Source organism: Podarcis cretensis (genome assembly GCF_951804945.1).
Source record: "Podarcis cretensis genome assembly, chromosome: 3".
Taxonomy (NCBI): Eukaryota; Metazoa; Chordata; class Lepidosauria; order Squamata; family Lacertidae; genus Podarcis; species Podarcis cretensis.
The window spans coordinates 83,680,768-83,699,216 of NC_137172.1; the positions used below are offsets into that span (position 1 = coordinate 83,680,768).

Consider the following 18,449-nt stretch of genomic DNA (forward strand, 5'->3'; position numbering starts at 1 on the left):
TGTTACTGAATATGCATTTAAACTGTTTGCTATAAAATAAACCATTAGCCCTTTTTATTTATTCCATCATCTCTCCTGATTTCAGCAACATTTCATGCATGGAATTGCTTTCTTGCTTAAATAACTTGAATTATTACATTCTTCACCTACAGTGTGTATAGAGTGCTTTGCAGTGATGCTTTTATATTGCTTGTGTGGTTTCTATTTCCAGCTGCCTAATATCTTTAAGTAACTAGTAAGGAATGGAGTTGAGAAACTTTTGTTGATATGTTTTCAAATGGGAGAGATATGTCAGTTGATCCCACTTCTGTGGAATTTGATACAAAAGGGCAAAATTGTGGAAGCTTATCATATTTTACAAATTTGAGAATCTGAATTAGACTGTACCTTAATTATGCTTTTTCCATTCAATGCCTGGAAAATATTTCCCTCTAAACTATTTGCATACATGTGTTTATTTTCTGTACAATCAAACTTTCCGTCACTTTGCCAATGATGGCAGGGAGGGAGAGTTTTTTTTGCAGAAAGCTGAGCTTCCATTTAGACAGAAATGGTGAACCTATGGCCCTCCAGCTGTTACTGGACCAGACTCCCATCATCCCTGACTACTAGCAATGTCGGCTGGGGCTGATGGGAGCTGGAGTCCAGCAACATCTGGAATGCCACAGGTTTCTCCTTCCTTCAGCTAGACTGTACCTAAGTGATTTGCTTCAGATCAGCGAATGCAAACTGGTAATTCAGTAGGGTGGTATAGGATAGCTTTCTTTTGCTTTCTTCTGGAAGAGCTGTGATCAAAACTTACTAATATCCTTGGTGGTGGTTTTTCTACAGCCATGAAAAATGGCACTTGTCTTGTTTTGGTAGTCCAGGGTTGTGTGCTTTGCCCCAAACTTGTACATTAACCTACTCATTGTTTAAACCCTCTTGCCTTTTATTGCTGTCTCATGGAAATACCTATAGATGCTTTTGGAAGTAGTGCTCCTGAACCCCAGCCTGCAACCCAAGCTGCTTCTAGCTCCTCTGCTTCCGCCGACCTATTGGCTGGTAATGAAAAACAATTATCTGCCATTCTTAACATCATGGTGGTAGTTTTAAAAAAAATATTTTTAAATATTTCTTTACTTGAGCACAGGTATTGGGTGATCGCTTACAGAAGCAGCAAGCTTCACTCCATTTGGTGCATTAGAAAACATGACTCTGAGCCAGGGGTGGGGAACATTAGGCCTCTGCAGTGCTAAATTCCTTCAGGGTAAGGGAAGTGGTTGAGGACCACCTGCTCAAGTGGGTGGAGTCAAAACACACACCACCTCTGTCTGTCATGTTCTCTCTCTCTCTCTCTCTCTCTCTCTCACACACACACACACACACACGTAGAAACATCTTAGCTTGCCTTTCTTGGAACGCAGAGAAAAGAGGAAGTCATTTTTTTCAGTGCTAAAAGCTTAGCTGTAACTCAGTAGAATTTCACAGGGAAGTAGGAAGTAATGTGATGTGAGAAACCTGATATGGAGGCCTAGTAAGCCACTTTCAATCTACAGGCCAGAGATTTCTCACCACTGTTCTAAGCCAATAGAATTGTGTTGCTGCTAGTTCTGTTTAGCCAGTCAGGATGAAGAAGATATTTTTCTGTTCTACTGATGGCAGTGGAAAGCAAAGTATTTGCAGAGACATCATTTTGACGCTTTTCGTTAGCCTAAATTTATTCTATGAAACGTTTAATTAAACGAACTAGAGATTAATATCCTAAGAGTCCGCATGGTACCATAGTTAGCATTAGACTAAGACCAGGGAGATCTTTTGGTTAAAATTCCCACTCTCTGATCATGGTACCACCTCCACTCACGCAGCACAGTCTGTGTCACCCAGTTGTTCAGATCAAACGTGGTACATGTGCTTACAGGATATTTGATGTTGCCCCAAATTCTTTGAAGTAAAAATGGGATAAAATGTACAGTGGTGTCTCGCAAGACGAAATTAATCCGTTCTGTGAGGCTCTTCGTATAGCGGTTTTTTCGTCTTGCGAAGCAAGCCCATTGACAGCTTAGAGGATTAGCGCTATTAGCGGTTTAGCGGCTTTTAGCGATCAGCTGATAAGCGGCTTAGTGGCTTAGGAAAAGGGGGGGAGGGGAAAAACCCCGCAGGAACTCGCAAGACATTTTCGTCTTGCGAAGCAAGCCCATAGGGAAATTCGTTTTGCGAAGCGCCTCCAAAACGGAAAACCCTTTCGTCTAGCGGGTTTTCCGTCTTTCGAGGCGTTCGTCTTGCGGGGCACCACTGTATTTGAATGAAGCAAAGAACATTAAACAACAACAAAAAGCCCTGACCTGAGATTGGTTTGGCTGATTTGAGGCACACAAAATTAGGGGACGTAGTTATTTGCCTAAGATGCATGTCCAGAACAGAATTGTCTGTATTTGCACACCTCTAAAGAGAACACAAGAAATGCTATTCCAAGGGTGCCTTCCTGACAAGAACAATATTTCATCAAAGCCAACCTTTCATGTTTATAGTATAGAGGCATCATTTTCTTGTGGAGGAAGTTCCACCTGGACCTCTAAAACGTATTGTAGAAAGTCCTTTACCACAATGCATCCATTTCACGGGCTGCTCAGTAGCAATGCTCTCTGTTACTCATTATTAGTAGCAACGCCATTAGTAAGTAGCACGTTTACACCATAGATGCAATTGTGCTTGCTTTTTTGTGTCTTTGATTAGGCTTCAGCAATAACATAACTAAAGGCAGAGCTTTTAAAGCATGAAAGCGGAGGTGCCAAACATTTAGTTCTTGATTCATGCAGCGGCAGATATAAAAAGTTGGAAGTGTAGGGAAATCCAGGCCCTGGGTCTGAATGTGTCCCTTCAGGCCTCTCTAGCTGCCCCTCAGAATTCTCCCTAAGTTACACCCCTCAATGGACCCGATAGACGTTCTCCTTGAGGGCTTTTGCACAGCCAGATAGTGCCCTTGAACTCTGATAGCATCTCTTGCTTCCCTGGTTGAAGGATAGAGAGGGGTGTGTTTAATGTGTATAGAAACTAGCCTACTGTACAAAGCTAAAATTTGCATCCATTGCTCTGCCCACCACTAGCAGGTCTCCCCTGGAAGGCTGCCCAGAGGATAATGCAGCCCTTGGGTTGAAGGTGGTTTTCCACCCCTGCTTTGGCTTTTATGGCTTTATCAGACCCTTAGTAATAAGACTGACTTAAGCCTTCTTAGCTGTATTATTTTGCCTTGCAGCCCAAAGGAAGCACATTACTGCTTCAGCCCTCTTCTCTTGCCTACTGCCAATTGTTTATTTTGCTCAAGTTAATGCAATGAGTGAAAATGGGGTTTATAATTGAAATGTGTGCGCAAATATACCCTCCAGCTTAGATAATTGCTAACTAACTCATGTCTGCTACGCAGATGACGATGTTTACGAATTTCTCAGAACTAATGCAGTAAAAGGAGTAGCAAAATATTGGAGTGCTCTCTGATTCAGAAAATGTACCTTGATAGTACAGTACACAACTATGTCAGAAGAGCAGGATAGCCATGTGTACCATAATGTGTCCAATGAGATCATATGTCCTTCACTGTATTATTCCTAGCTTGGGACACTTGCAGGCTCCAAATAATGAATAAAGCTGGTCCATATATTTCGCAAGTGATTATATAATTATTAGGGTTTCTTTTTCCCCTCTAATGTAGAATCACAGCAAATGGTCAAAAGTAACTTTTGAGTTGTTGGCAGTAAGTGTGCAAGCTCTTACATCAAACTTTATCTCAGCTCTAAATTGATCTTGCAGCAATTAAGTACTGAAGGGAAGGAAATGATACAGCAAGCCACTTTGATCCCTAATAGTTTGATCAGGACAAGAGGGTTTTTTTTAGTATTAAGTCCTACCATAAAGTGTTCTGAGAGGATGGATGTGCAACAGTCCCCAGTTGTTCTGCTATGTAAAGCAAGAAATAGTACCATGTATCCAAAAATTTGCTTTGCCCCTTAAGAGTATTCAGATCTGTGTGTGCTGGCCAGCTTTTAGTAGTTATCTAATTACTTTCTCATTTCTCCCTCTTTCATTTTTCCACAGGTTTTGGGGGTTCTTTTATTGCTCCTTCTCCTTCACCTTCCCCTGTTACTCCAGCTCAGGCTAATATACTACAGCCCAATTTTGAAGCTGCTTTTGGAGCATCACCCTCACCTTCTCCTGGCGGCACTTCCTTTGATCCCTCAGGTGAGTTGGGGTGTTTTGTTTTTGTGAATTTCCAGAACAAAATGCTGGTTTCATTTATGAGATGAGATGCTGTTACAACTCTACGTGATGTGCAAAAGGGCATTCAGAAGGATTTCTTTGGAGGCTTAAAAATTTCCTGCCTTGTGCTCCTTTGTAATGGGTAAACGTGTAGCGCAGTGTAAATTGAAGCAAAGTTCCTGTCATGCAGTTGTCTTTCGTAGGGTTTAAACACAGATCAAACCAAAGTCCTCTCTTTGCATGTGCATGTTTGTTTAAAGGAAACTCCTGAAACTGCAGACACTTTGTACTGTTTATTCAGTATATGGATGTGTGGTCTTGCTATTTTTGCTGAGCCTTTTCCAAGCGTGCATGGCACAAAAATGTTAGATATAATGGACTTCCAGGGTGTTCTTCCCTTGACATAAAGCTTAACCTTTCATCACTGCTCTGTCGTTTTCTGTTTGTATCTCTTTCATTCTATACTTTCATGCTGGGGCCTTGCTACAAATTTGCAATTTGGGTGAGTTCTGCAACAGAATAAATAAAAACAAAATATTTTAGTATTGCTTTGCTTTATTTGATCGCTTGTCGGAGCATAGTGCAAGTCGGCTTACTAACATTGGCATGCACATCTGATGTGAATAGGTGTACTCACCATGTAATGTTGGTCTGGCTTAGAAATTGCTACCTAATTAGGTATAATGGGATGAGATCCTCTGGGTTGTGGTATATTTTTCCAAATGTGATATTTGAGCTGGAAAAGTTGGGCCAATCCATGGCAATATTATATTCTTTCTGATACCTTCTAAAGCAAAACTTTTAAAGGAAAAAATATAACCCACTATCCTAGCTTGTAGATGTCAGAAATGAAATACTTTTGTGGTTTGGAAAACTTACTGTGCAGTTAGTTTTCCAATGGACGTCACAACAGGCTTATTGATACTTCTGTCCCAGGAATTCTTACTACAAGTTATCTTCTCTGGCTTTCTTACCCTTGTTTAAAGTTGAGCAGGTTTTATGTTTTCCAATTTTCTTTGCACCCACAACTATCCATTCTTCCTGACACACTTAATGTGTACTGTTACAAGAACTACCTAGACAATCCCAAGGAGAATTGGCCAGATGTTTGCCATAAAGTATGCTGAGATAGAAATTGGAGGTCAAAAATACTTGTTATAGAGAAAATTCAAGGAGATATTCTGAAACTTCCCATGTTTGCCTGCCAGAAGCAATAAAACCATTGCCATATGGTGTCCCTAATTTTCTCTTCGCCATATGTAAAAACTAAATGTGGGGTAGTTCAGATGTTTTTGAAGGGAGAAAGATTAAAAAGTTGGCTACAGAGAATTAAACTTAGGGATATCATAGTTATTGAATGTAGTTTATGAAAAGACTATCTGATGGCAATTCCTTCCACATCTGCAATTCTGCAGCAATCACAATTCATTTCAGTAGTTACCTAACTCCATGCTTTCTCTTCTGGTCTTAGAAAGCTGATTGGCAAGTGGACTGTGATACCTTGAATTCATACACAAATAGAGGCCTACTGTCTAGTTCAGTTGTTCTTCCCACCACAGGGAAAAATGAAGGGATGGAGTGTGCAAGCCTGAGACCTACTCCTAACCTCTCCCAAGGACTATCCTGGGGGGAAACAGTGTCCAGACAGACGCCCTGTTTGACATTTCAGAATGTAACAAAGACCCCCATAGAAGATTCTTGTAGTATAATAATACGTGGTCTTGTCTTGATTTTTTTTAAAAAAAACAACAACAACCCATAACTTCATTTCTCTTTCCATCTGAATTCATGGTAATAGTATTGGAAGCTAAGCAGTGTTGAAATGCAGGGTATTCTACATCTTAAGAGGTTTCCAAGGTAAAATGCTAGTCATTATTTGGATCTCTTCAGATTATTCATTAGAATAAATTATATACAGGATTAGAGTAAGATTCAGTGTGTTAGCCAGATAGCTTGCATGCATGCCTTCCATTGGCATTACATTGACATTAAATCTATGTGATGGTGGTACTAAGATCTGTAGTGATTGTATGTGTTACGAAGTTCATGGTTTGACCATTTTGGATGTCAGTTGCCTTGACCCATGTTAACCCAGGCCGTGCTTTACAAAAGATTATTGGTGCCCTAAACTACTGCTCTTTTTTAATCTACAGTGTTTGATGGCTTAGGTGACCTCCTTATGCCAACTATGGTGCCATCTGGTCAACCGCTCTCTGCTTCAGGAATAGCCGCCTCTTCTACTTCAGCTGCAACCAAAGGCATTGGAAGTGATCTTGATTCCTCTCTCGCAAACTTAGTAGGGAGTAAGTTTGGGAAACTTCAGTGCTTGGAAGTGGGTTTCACTTTGTTTTTTTCGGTGACCCATGGTGTATCGTACTAATCAGTTGGACATAATTTACACTCAGTGTGCCTCTGTTGTGTATCTCTTCAATAGTTATTGCAGAAGGATGTGTTTCTTCCCCTATAGGAAGACAAAGTGATGAGGTTTTCATTTTCTGTGTGACAGGAAATTCCTGTTCTCGTCCTGAACTTGTGACACTGAAGCATATACAACACTTTTTATATTGCTGAGTTGGCTCAATTCTACAAGTTAAGCAAATCACTTGAAGACATTTTTTTAAAAAATTAGATAATAAATGGAAGAATAATAGTTCAAATAAAGTTACTCACATTCCTAAGAGTAGCGTTTAAAGTGAGAAGTAGAAAATTAAATTTGTGGTTACATGGATGGCCAGTAAATGCTACCTAAAATAAGCATTGATTTCTGGCTTTACCTTATGCTTCAGAGATTAACACTCAGATGACCGTAATAAAGGCCATGTGTTTGCATGAAGATGCCCAGAACAGATAGGATTATGAAATTGCATCTCAGTGTTGCATCTGTCCTTGAATAGTGTGAGAAACCTTTTTGATATATTGTGCGTTATTTTCATTTCAGTCACTTTTTTATAGCTGAATAAATGCTGCTTAAGTCTGTTGACCCTTAATGATTCAATGAGCTCAAAATTGCATTCATTAGTCAGTGGTTTCATTAAGTCAAGAATGGAGAACCTGTGGCCTTCCAAATGTTGAATCCCCTTTCAAATCATTCCTGACCACTAGTCATGATAACTGGAAATGTTGGGAGTCCAACACCATCTAGAGGAGAGTTTCTCAAACGTGCATCTCCACCTGTATTTGTACTACAAGCTAGGAGGACCAGTGGTCAGGGATGATGGAAATTGTGGTCCAAACCTCAATCTAGAGAGTCACTGGTTCCTCAGAACTGCTGCTAGATGGCAACTGAACCAATTCTCCAACTCATAAAGCTGTCTTATACCATGTTCCTATGTATCAAATGATCAGGCATATTTTGGTCGTTGTAAGAACTGTTGAAATAGATGTTGATATCTTTATATGCAAGTTGGGCAAAACTGTTTTCAAATCACCTTTCCATCTTTGCAGATCTTGGAATTTCTGGTACAACATCAAAGAAGTAAGTAGCTAGTAAAATCAAAATTCCAGACATGAATATACTGTACTTTTTACTGACTGACTTTGCATTTGTGGTGCTTCTATTTATTAGTAGTATTTTTAATGAAACATCTGCTTCTGCTTCCCTATAAACAGTGGCGGAGCTTCATGCTCTAGCACTGGGGAGCGGAGAGCAGGGCTGGTGCGTGTCCTGGGGGTGGGGCACGCTGGCCGCAGGGGCAGGGTGCCCGGGGGGCAGCCACAATGGCACCCTACTGGGATTGCGCTGCTGGGGGCGGTGCACTCCCCTCACACTCCTCTTGGTTATGTATTTTTTTAAATCCATTCTTTGGAAAGATGACCAAAATAGAATGGTCCTGTCAGTAAAAACCTGGTCTCTTATGACAGAATGGACTGCTAGTACTTCTCGCCACAGTTTCATAAGTGAAAGCTTTATGAATTGTTGTATTTTCCATTGCATACTGAAGATTAAGGAACATTGTACAGGCATACCTCAGAGGTGTTGCGGGTTTGGTTCCAGACCACCACAATAAAGCTAATATTGTAATAAAGCGAGTCACACACACACAAAATTGTTTCCCAGTGCAAGTAAAAGTTATGCTTGCATTACACTGTGCTCTATTAAGCCAGGCCCCCAAGGCTGCAGGGGGGGAGGGAGGGAAACCTGACTCCAGCGTTATGCCAGCTGCACTCCCATGGCCAGAAAGTGGCAGCGGTAGCAGGAGGCTTCCTTCCACTGGAAGTGGCAGGCTGCCTACAGCTGTACCCATCTCCTTTTAAGGAGCAATATCTGCAATAAAATGCAAAGTGAAGCACAATAAAATGAGGTATACCTGTATTTCATTTTGTAATCTAAAAGCCAGTAGTAGTGCAAATCTAAACATTGCTTTGTTCCAGCCCAAAATATTGCACTATTTCCAGTTCTGTCCCTTAGCTGGTTGGTTGGTTGGTTGGTTGGTTGATTAGCATTCAAAATCATTGTCTGTTTTAGGGGAGATCTTCAGTGGAACGCAGGAGAGAGGAAGTTGACAGGAGGAGCCAATTGGCAACCCAAAGTAGCACCTGCAACATGGTCAACTGGCGTTCCTCCAAGTGGCCCAATGGTATGTAGTGTTGTTGATACTTCTTATTTTTAGTGAAATGCATATGAATTGATCAGCCGTTTCAATAGACTCTGCCACAAGCAAGAGCTTTGTCACCCTAGAAAACCATTATTACGGGCTGGATTGTCTGAAGTCTGTTTACACTAATGTTAGAAAGTTTAGGAAATGTATATCCCATCCTACTATTGTTTAAATTATGTAGTTATCTTATCATTTGTTCCGGGAGCATAACACTTCCTTAGTGTTTGAATGAAAGCATGTTTTCAATTTATGCCTCCTGTACCTTTAGTATAAATGCTTTTGTTCACTATACCCAACCTTACTTCAGAGAATAATCCAGAGTGCTAACAAACCATGGGAAGCTGGAATATTTGTTGAAATCACTGTTGTTAATAGTGTTGTTGGTTGTTGCGAAACAATCCACCACCTTGGGACAGCAGTCTGAAATATAAAAGCTTTCAAATTAAACAAGAAAATATTCAGCCAATATTCTAAAACAGTAAAGAGACAGGGCCTGGCAAATCTCAATTCATTCTGTGGGGTAGGCACCACTCCATAGAAAGCTCTGCCTCTGGTTGCTGCCCACTGCCTGACTAGCCTCGCAGGGCTGCATAATCTGAAACAGAGTGTCCAGTGATGATCTGGGGAAGAACATATGGGAGAAACCGTTTGTTGTGGTCCCCTGCCCCCAAGTCATTTAAGGCTATAAAGCACCTTGAATTGAGCCAGGAAATGAACTGGCAGCCCGTGCAGTAAAAACAAGATAAGCATGGTGTGATCAAAATGCCTAGCTACAGTATCCTAGTGCCACATTTTGCACCTCTTGTCATCACATGGCGACAGTATGGCCAGTTCAAGACCCAGCATGTTTCAGAGTTCTAGATTGTGGCAGTTTAGTGGAAAGGGGTTGCACACAAGGCGGGAACTGGGGCCAAAGTCACTGTGTTCAGATCTGGCTATGAGGCTGTCTGCTTGAGAAACAAGTGAATAACGTAGAGAAGTTGAATATTTTCAAAGGTAGCTCTGAATAAACCCAGAACTTTGTAACATTCGACAAACTAAATTGATGACTGTATGTTAGGTTTTTTTATTGTATAACTGTAAATCCTTGAGACTTACATGAAAGGCGAGTTAACAAGGAAGAGGAGGATAATTGCTGGATGACAGCTTTTAATACAATTAATCTGTCCTATGTTGATTTAACTTTGGCAGGATGTGGAAATGGCAGGATGGGCTTCTGTAACGAGTGTTGAACAGTGACTTAATGTTGGAAGTGAGTGTGTGCGTGCGTTCATATCCGTATAATCTGTAATCAGTGTCTGGTGTTTGTTATTCTGGTTTCTAGACAGGATCTGGAGCTCCAGCAGGTGCTGCCCCTCCTACATCAGGTGCCCCCCCTGCACAGCCTGCACCAGGATTTGGGATGGTGAGTGACATTTAATAATAGAGATTGCATTTGATCAGTCATTTTCTTAAAAAACAAAACAAAAAAAATGACAGGAAGGATTGCCACCACCTGCCACTTAACCTTTGCTTCCTTTTTAAGTTGCTTATGGCCAAGACTTGTATATTTTGCCCTTTTTTTAAAGAAAAAAAAGTCAGCATTCAGCAGGAGGAAAAACAGAAGTCAGCCCACATTACCGTTTTTGTAACCTTGCTTAACTTGGATATTTTGCATGCTTCTGGAAGGAGCAAGAAAACTATGCAGAACTCTGAAGCTCTGCCCCAGGAATCTTTCCTCGGTCCTGCCTTCTTAGTTTTCATCAGACATTTGTCACACACTGAAGTTTATCATTTGAACCTTGAAGAGCAGGAACACGTTCCCTTTAAAAAAGGATACATCTGGTGCCAATTGATGCACCGAACACCAATTTCTATGCTTGTCACTGCACAATACACAGTGCATTGCATAAGGAGTTTGCTGCGGTTTGCTAACAGATTACAAAGGGTGTTGGTCTTCATCTGGTTGGTTAGGACTCAGTAATGGATTACAGCCTGATCTAAGGTGGCAGCACTACCACCATACAGATAGATAGATAGATAGATAGGTAGTAGTAGTAGAAGAAGAAGAAGAAGAAGAAGAAGAAGAAGAAGAAGAAGAAGAAGAAAATAAGTCCCACAATGCATGCTTGGGTTAAAGGTGAGTCCCAGGTCTGAAAAAGTTGACAACTACTGGCAATAGGGCATACAACCTACCTGAAGTGTGCATTGTTGTTGTTGAGATTTGATTTTTGTATAGTGGAAATCTGGCACACTCATTGGACTGTGCATACCTGAAAGGATGGAGGCTAGCAGTACCTGTCTTGCCAAGATGTTGTCAGTCAGCTAAGACTCAAGCTTGCCTTGTTTGTACTGCATGCATCATTCATTGTTCTCTGAATACTTCCCAGCAACCTCCTGGATCAGGTGTCCCAATGATGCCACAGCAGCCAGTTATGTACGGACAGCCTATGATGAGGCCGCCATTTGGAGCAGCTGCAGCAGCTGGTGCACAAGTAAGGGCTAACAATTTCTCTCTAGAAGGTCTTTATTATTATTATTTTTTGAGCAGCTTAGCTTTTATGTCTCCTCTTTTGACCTGTGACCCTCTCCTGTATTTTCAGCAATTTACCTTTTAAACTCCTTTGAGTGTTTTAAACATTTAAATTATTACAGTCGTACCTTGGAAGTCGAATGGAATCCGTTCCGGAAATCCGTTCAACTTCCAAAACATTTGGAAACCAAAGCTCAGCTTCTTGATTGGCTGCAGGAAGCTCCTGCAGCCAATGGGAAGCCTTGTCAGATGTTTGGCTTCCAAAAAAAGTTCAAAAACTGGAACATTCACTTCCGAGTTTTGATCGTTCGGGAGCCGGAACATTCGACTCCCAAGACTCCCCACAGTACAACTGTATTACAATATGTTTTGGCTTCCATGCAGAGCAGTTGCATTTCTGCAGTAATACAAAATGCTTGCATGCCACTTTCCTTTAGCAGAAGAAAATGGGTTTATCACATCCATTTTCTTTTGTGATTGTAGTTGCTATCCTCAATACAAGTTAGGTAAATAAATCATCAAGTAAAAAATACATAAATAGTAAAATGCATTAGTTTGTACTCAACATCATCAAACTGGAGAAGATAAAGTTCCTTTCTAAACAAAACAGTGTTCTGGGTCAGGGAGCTCCATGAAGCAGGTGCCATGTTGGAAAAGGCCCTGCCATCCTCCTAGATTATACTTCTATTACAAGGGAGCACTAAAGCAGGATCTCTGTTCCAACGGCTGGATTAAATGTAAACTACTGAAAACTTCTTCTGTTGAATATAAACCACTATCTCCTCATTTGTCTTCAAACTTACCTGCCAGTACTGACTGCAGGAAGCACAACTTAAGTGCAGAAGTATACCCGCTACAGTGTGTTCCATCCCTAGATATGCTTAACTTAAAATGTGTCTAAAGTAAGTTACATCTGTGGGACAGGTGTAACATTGGAATGGTTTTCATCTTCAATCTATTGCATCTTAATTTTGTCCGTAGGTGAATCCTAATAGTTATCTTACCATTGTCCTTATACTCTACTCTTCTCTCTCTTTTTTGTTTGTGTGTTTGTTTCATGCTCTTCTTGACTGATGGGAAACCCGTTAAGCTCTCTCCAAGTCCTACACCTGCCACTCAGAGTCCCAAAAAACCACCATCAAAGGACCCATTAGCGGATCTTAACATCAAGGATTTCTTATGAACTGTTTAAGGTATAGGATTGCCGGACCTATTTACTTACTTGAACTTTCTTTTCTGGCATTTGCTTAGGTGACTGAAGTCAAATAACTAATTTTTCTTAAGTTTGGAAGGTTTTAGCAGTGGGTTTCCAAATATTACTGGTTTCTTGTGCATCGGCAACATTTGGTGTCCCCATGCCTCTCGCCTTCCATCCCAAGTCATTGTTTATGTTAGATCTTACAATGATTTATGTGGAAATTAGTCAGTTTGGCTGTGTATCTTTTTGATGTTTTATTTATTGTTTATGACTACTTTTGTTATGTTGTAAATGTATTTTTCCATGTTGTAAGCCGCCATGACCATGGTTTGAACTATGGAAAGGCGGCATACAAATAAAAATTATGTTTGTAATGCCAGATCATGAAACTAATTCAAATGCTTGTTGCTTAGTTTTTCTCTTTTGCTCTCTCTCTCTCCCCCCCTCCCAACTTCCACAGCTGTAGTTTTCTGTCAGGATAACTGAAGATGCAAGCTTGGAATCTACAAACAAGACTTTTGTTGCTCGGAGTTGTCCAAGTGAGCCACCACTACCAAACCCAGTGCTTACAGATTTCTCTCCTACTTCCAAAACGTGTAGCACAGCTGTGAAAGTGAACATTAGGAATGTGTACTATCTTAGTTGTTATCCCTCTTCTCTCTCTCTCTCTTTCTCAGTTTGTGTACTTGGGTTATTATTTATGTGTTTTACAACTTTAAACAATGGATGTATGTTTCTGATGCCTTCTTAGTGCTTTTCTGAACCTATCCAATAGGGGCAGACTATGCAGCTGTTGTGTGGTGAGCCATTTGGAGCGATGTGTCTGTGTTTCTGGAGGTCTCCGTGTAAATAACTTTGGCAAACCTTCTAAATTTTTTCCCTTTTGAAGTCCAGTTTCTCTTGTATATCTGTTATACAAAATAATAGTGTGATGATACCAAGGTAGTAAGAAAAAAACACTCTCAATCCTACAAACTCTTTTTGTGTGGAAAACGTTCCCCCCCCCAAATGCAGGATTCTGAATTTGTTGTGGAATATGTTTTATTTTTGTGGCACTGTACATGTTAAAGATAATTTTAAAAAGTAATATAAAAGAGAGCTCCCATTTAATACATCTTCTTTCAAGTTGATTTGCAAAGAATTTTTTTCAAAAAAAAATATTGAACATACCTTATCAAATTTATTTTAAAATATTTAAGGGACTTTTGTTTCCCATTTTAAAACCAGCTTATTTATCAGCTCTTATTTTAAATGCACTGAAAATAAGTAAAGGGCAAGTTCCTTGCCATGTTGCTAAGAGTGGGGGGGAAATCCTAGCTGGGCAGACATTTTAAGGATTGTCAGGTTAATTAGGTCGCTCAGTGTATCTGTTGGCAAATCATGAATAATTTTTATTTTATTTTTTATTTAGCTTTTATGTACATCAGTTAGTTTGGTGCTTTTCTGTATGAGCCTTGGACTAGTAGTGTTTTTTTCCATTCCCATACACTGCTGTGTATCTTCCGTACTGTCTGTGATTAGAGGTTGCACTAAACTGGAAAACTGCACCCTTTACTGTAAACAGAGAAAAAAATTGTGTTCCTTTAAACGTTTTAGTTTGTTCTCTCATACTGTTTGTGCTGATGGCTTGGCTTAAGATTTTTGACTCCTTAATAAGGTCACTGTTGATCAGTGTTACAAGTGGCTTGGCAGCTCTTTGTAAAAGCATATTAGGTTGGAAAGATGTTCACCTAAGTCTTTCAAATTAACTATTTAATCAATATATGGTACCATTTTTAAAAAGTGGTTGTATCTGAACTTATTGTGGGGATAACATACACTGTAATGGCAGAGAGTTAGAGAGAGAGAATTTCAAAGTGGGTTTTCTTTGTATTTTGATTTGAGAAAAACCCAGTGCATGTGTACCCTCTGAGATGCAATAAAACACCTTGATCAAAGTAAATTAAAACACAAAAGTTGTGTCCTTTGATTGTTGCTCTGACTTCGCCATTTGGTGCTTCTCGTAGGGACACAATAGCTGCTGACTACAGTTTGACATGCTTGTTCAGAGCAGGAGAGGTCTTGCTCTTTGAGTCTGCTGGCATTTTAAATCTGACAGCTGCTAGAGAATTCTCCAGCCTACTAAAGCAATTGTGACTGGCAGTACAACCATATGCCTTTTTTGCTCAGAAGTCAGTCTTGCTGTATTCAATGAGGCTTACTCCCAGGAAAGTGAACCAGAAGAAGGTAAGAAGGTGAAGAAAAGGGAGGTATATGAGCAATAGTGAGAGAGAGTGTGATCTATGGATGCATGGGGTGTGTTTTGAGAGTGAGAAGGAGCAACTATGGATTTGAGGGGCTGGGTTTGACCCAAATCCACTCTAGCTCGTGGATCACAAGGTTCTGTCACAAAAAAGTCCCATAAGCCCCCACCATCACCCCCCCCAAAACCCCGCACCTTGGTCTATAATAGTACCAGAGAATACAGTGGTACCTCGGGTTAAGCACTTACCGTATTTTTCGCTCTATAAGACGCACCAGACCACAAGACGCACCTAGTTTTTGGAGGAGGAAAACAAGGGGAAAAAATATTCTGAATCTCAGAAGCCAGAACAGCAAGAGGGATCGCTGCACAGTGAAAGCAGCAATCCCTCTTGCTGTTCTGGCTTCTGGGATAGCTGCGCAGCTTGCATTCGCTCCATAAGACGCACACACATTTCCCCTTACTTTTTAGGAGGGAAAAAGTGAGTCTTACAGAGCAAAAAGTACGGTAATTCATTCCAGAGATCCGTTCTTAACCTGAAACTGTTCTTAACCTGAAGCACCACTTTAGCTAATGGGGCCTTCCGCTGCTGCTGCGCCACCAGAGCACGATTTCTGTTCTCATCCTGAAGCAAAGTTCTTAACCTGAGGTACTATTTGTCAAACAATAGGATCAATACGGACCGTCGTGAATGACCTGTGAATGTAGCTTCAAAAACTAGCACTGGATATGAAGTAAGTGGTAATGTGAACATACCCATAGTGACCAGAATTATATATACATAGCTATTGTTCAGTCATACAATATATTATAGAGACATTATGAGATCAATTGTTTTTGATGCCTTGCCAATAGCAGCTGCATATTGAGTCAACACTTCCATTGCACTCTCCACCACAACCCCAAGATACCTTTCCTGATTAGTCTCACTGCTAGCTCAGACCTCCCCCCTTCCTCTTCTCTGTGTATAAAATCAAGGTAGGGGTTAGCCCCATGTGCATCACTGCTCATCTCTTAAAGTATGAACACATCAAAAGATGTAGTCCCAATACAGATCCTTGGATGAACCCCAATTCTATCTTCTGCTTTGAAAAGTCTGCATTTATTCCTACTCCCTGCTTCCTGTTATTTAACTAGTGAGCAATCCATAAGAGGACTTCTATATTTATCCTATGACTTTTAAATTCACTCAGGAATCTTTAGTGAAGGACTTTAAAGTCCAGGTAGAGAGTGTCCACCGGTTCAATCTTATCCATATGCTTGTTGACACTCCTAAAGGTTAGTGAGATGGGTCGGGACTTTCCAGAAGAACATGTTGCTACTGCTTGATCGTTTTATCTTAGCACTTTTCACCGAAGCTTTCCTTAAACAATGTTTTTCATCAAAACAGGCCTGTAATTGCCTGGATCCCTTTTTGAAAATCGGCTGCTTTCCAGTCCTCTGGTGCAGAGGAGAATGTAGCATCAGAAGCTGCCATTCTGTTCAATTGAGTGATCCAGTAACGCGCATCTCAGGCAGAATTTAATTTCTAGGTAAGTAGCTAAGGCAGCAACTCATTTTCAAGTGGGAAATTTTCTATAGGGTATAGATTATTTCACACATTCAAGTGAGAGATTATGTGACTGTAGTAACTATTGGTCACCATAGTGTTGCAGATATTTCTGCGTAAAGCTAAGCCATGCACAGAAATGGGAGAGTCAGTGAGCAGGGAGATTCCCAGGCCTGTGCTTAAGAACCCCAGAGTCCAGGCTGTACCGTAAGAGGAGCTATTGGAGAAGAGGTGGGTTCGGCTATCCCCAGGGTGAGTCTGAAAATTGTATTTTCAGGCTGGTGATTTGGGGACAATTTTGGGCCTTGAAGACTTAGTTTAATGCTCAAAATTAAACAGGTCTGTTCAGGAACAAATCCCCTTAATTTTGGTGAGCCTTGGTTTCTAAGTACAGACACCTATGATTGACACCTTAATCACGATTTTTCTAAATAATTCTGCACTGCTGGGCTATGTAAAAATCAAAGGGAAAAGTTATTTGTGTACGTGTTAGGTGAAGGATACTGTGGAGTTCTTGGACATTTAATCCCCTTGGTCAAGTCTGGACATGTTTAGGTTGCATTATTGGGAATTACTGCAAAGTGTGGAGAGCGGACCTTCTTAGCATACTTCTATTTTAATCTTGAGATAGGTTTTCAAGATACAGCTGGAGTGGTGTTTCTAAAAGTCTGGCTCCCAATGTGCTCCTGGTTCAGTCATGTAATGAGGGGCTCCCCCCTTTTCCTGGGCTTTTCACTCAGTCAACAGAAAACCATTGCGGTTGTGATGTCGCTTTAAAAGACTGGCTCGCTCCCTCTTGTCTTTTTCTTCCCTGTATGGTACTCTGTTTAAATTGGGTGCTTATGCGTATATTGACATTAAAAATGAAACATAAAATATAAACTTGCTGGCTGATCTGTTCTTGCGTTTTCTGCTGCAGAGGACTTGAAAGTGGGGTTAGTTTAAGTGGACAAGTGGTCCTGTTTCAAAATGTTTGAGAAGCAGTGAGCTCAGAACAGGCTTTTGGATCTAAGGCTGCCCTCTGCTGGGTATATAATAAAAATACTTAACACAGTTAAGGTGTGAATCTCCAGGTTCCTGGTTCAATATTAATCCTGATTTGCTTGCACAAAGCTAATGGTTAGAAAAAGGGGTGTGTCAACACAAGGGCCTTAGGCTGCTCTTTCCATGTGTGTGTTTGTGTGTCTTTGTGTACATGAGCACTTTCCATTTATGCCTCCCAAATTTTTTTTGATGGTTTCCTATTCACATTAGTGGCTGCTGTTTGAGGGAATATATTTCTGTGGTGTAGTATGGTGTGTTGTCTTTTTTTAAAAAAAATAATATTTATTAAATTTTAACAAAAAAAGGGTTACAAAACAGTAAAGAAAAACACAAAAAATACAAAATACAAAATTAAACATAAAAAGAAAAAAGAAAAATCCCTCTTTCTAGTATCTTACCACTCATTAACTTATTTTCATGACTTCCTCACACCTCCCTTTTTTGTATTCCATTTAAAAATTTGTTCAGCAAATCCATACCCTCTTAGTTTGCCCTTGTTTATCCTCACATATTATAACTTCAATTTTTCATCTAATATCAATCCATTCTTGCATATTCTTGTTTTGCCTTATTACTAGAACCACTTCGTTTCATTCCAACGTCATTAACATTCAATAATTTTACAGTGTTTCAGTAGACAGATTTTAAATTTCTTCCAATCTTCTCCCACCAACTCTTCTCCCTGGTCTCGGATTCTGCCAGTCATTTCCGCCAATTCCATGTAGTCCAGTAGTATGGTGTGTTGTCACCTCCCCTAAATTAGTATTTCCTCCACCCATAAACATGTTCACCAGTGTGCATGACCTTTTTTTAAAAAAGCTACCCCAAAAGATGTTTTTTCCTGCAATTCAAAGTTTTCACTCTATCAGATTTTCAGAGAATCGTAGAATTTCAGGGTTGGAAAGGTCCCCAAGTGCCATCCAGTCCAATCCCCTGCAATGCATGAACTACAGCCAAAGAATCCCAGACCTCTGCTCAAATCCTTCCACCACTCTCCAGGAGAGTGCCCCATCACCAAGCAGCTCTCACTGAAATAATCTTCCCATGTTCATCCAGAATCTCCGCACCCCCCT

General features: G+C 40.4%; 1 protein-coding gene across 1 annotated transcript in view; it reads left to right on the forward strand.

The window, feature by feature from the left end:
- The window catches only part of SNAP91 (synaptosome associated protein 91), a 64,797-nt gene extending 50,301 nt beyond the window's left edge, over positions 1-14,496 (forward strand). The window contains exons 22-30 of the mRNA XM_079970607.1: positions 961-1,044; positions 4,072-4,215; positions 6,387-6,536; positions 7,678-7,708; positions 8,699-8,810; positions 10,156-10,236; positions 11,201-11,305; positions 12,434-12,536; positions 13,002-14,496. Of these exons, the coding sequence (XP_079826733.1) occupies positions 961-1,044; positions 4,072-4,215; positions 6,387-6,536; positions 7,678-7,708; positions 8,699-8,810; positions 10,156-10,236; positions 11,201-11,305; positions 12,434-12,526 (800 nt within the window). The 3' untranslated portion in view covers positions 12,527-12,536; positions 13,002-14,496. The remainder of the gene's footprint in view (positions 1-960; positions 1,045-4,071; positions 4,216-6,386; positions 6,537-7,677; positions 7,709-8,698; positions 8,811-10,155; positions 10,237-11,200; positions 11,306-12,433; positions 12,537-13,001) is intronic.
- Positions 14,497-18,449: the final 3,953 nt, after the last annotated feature.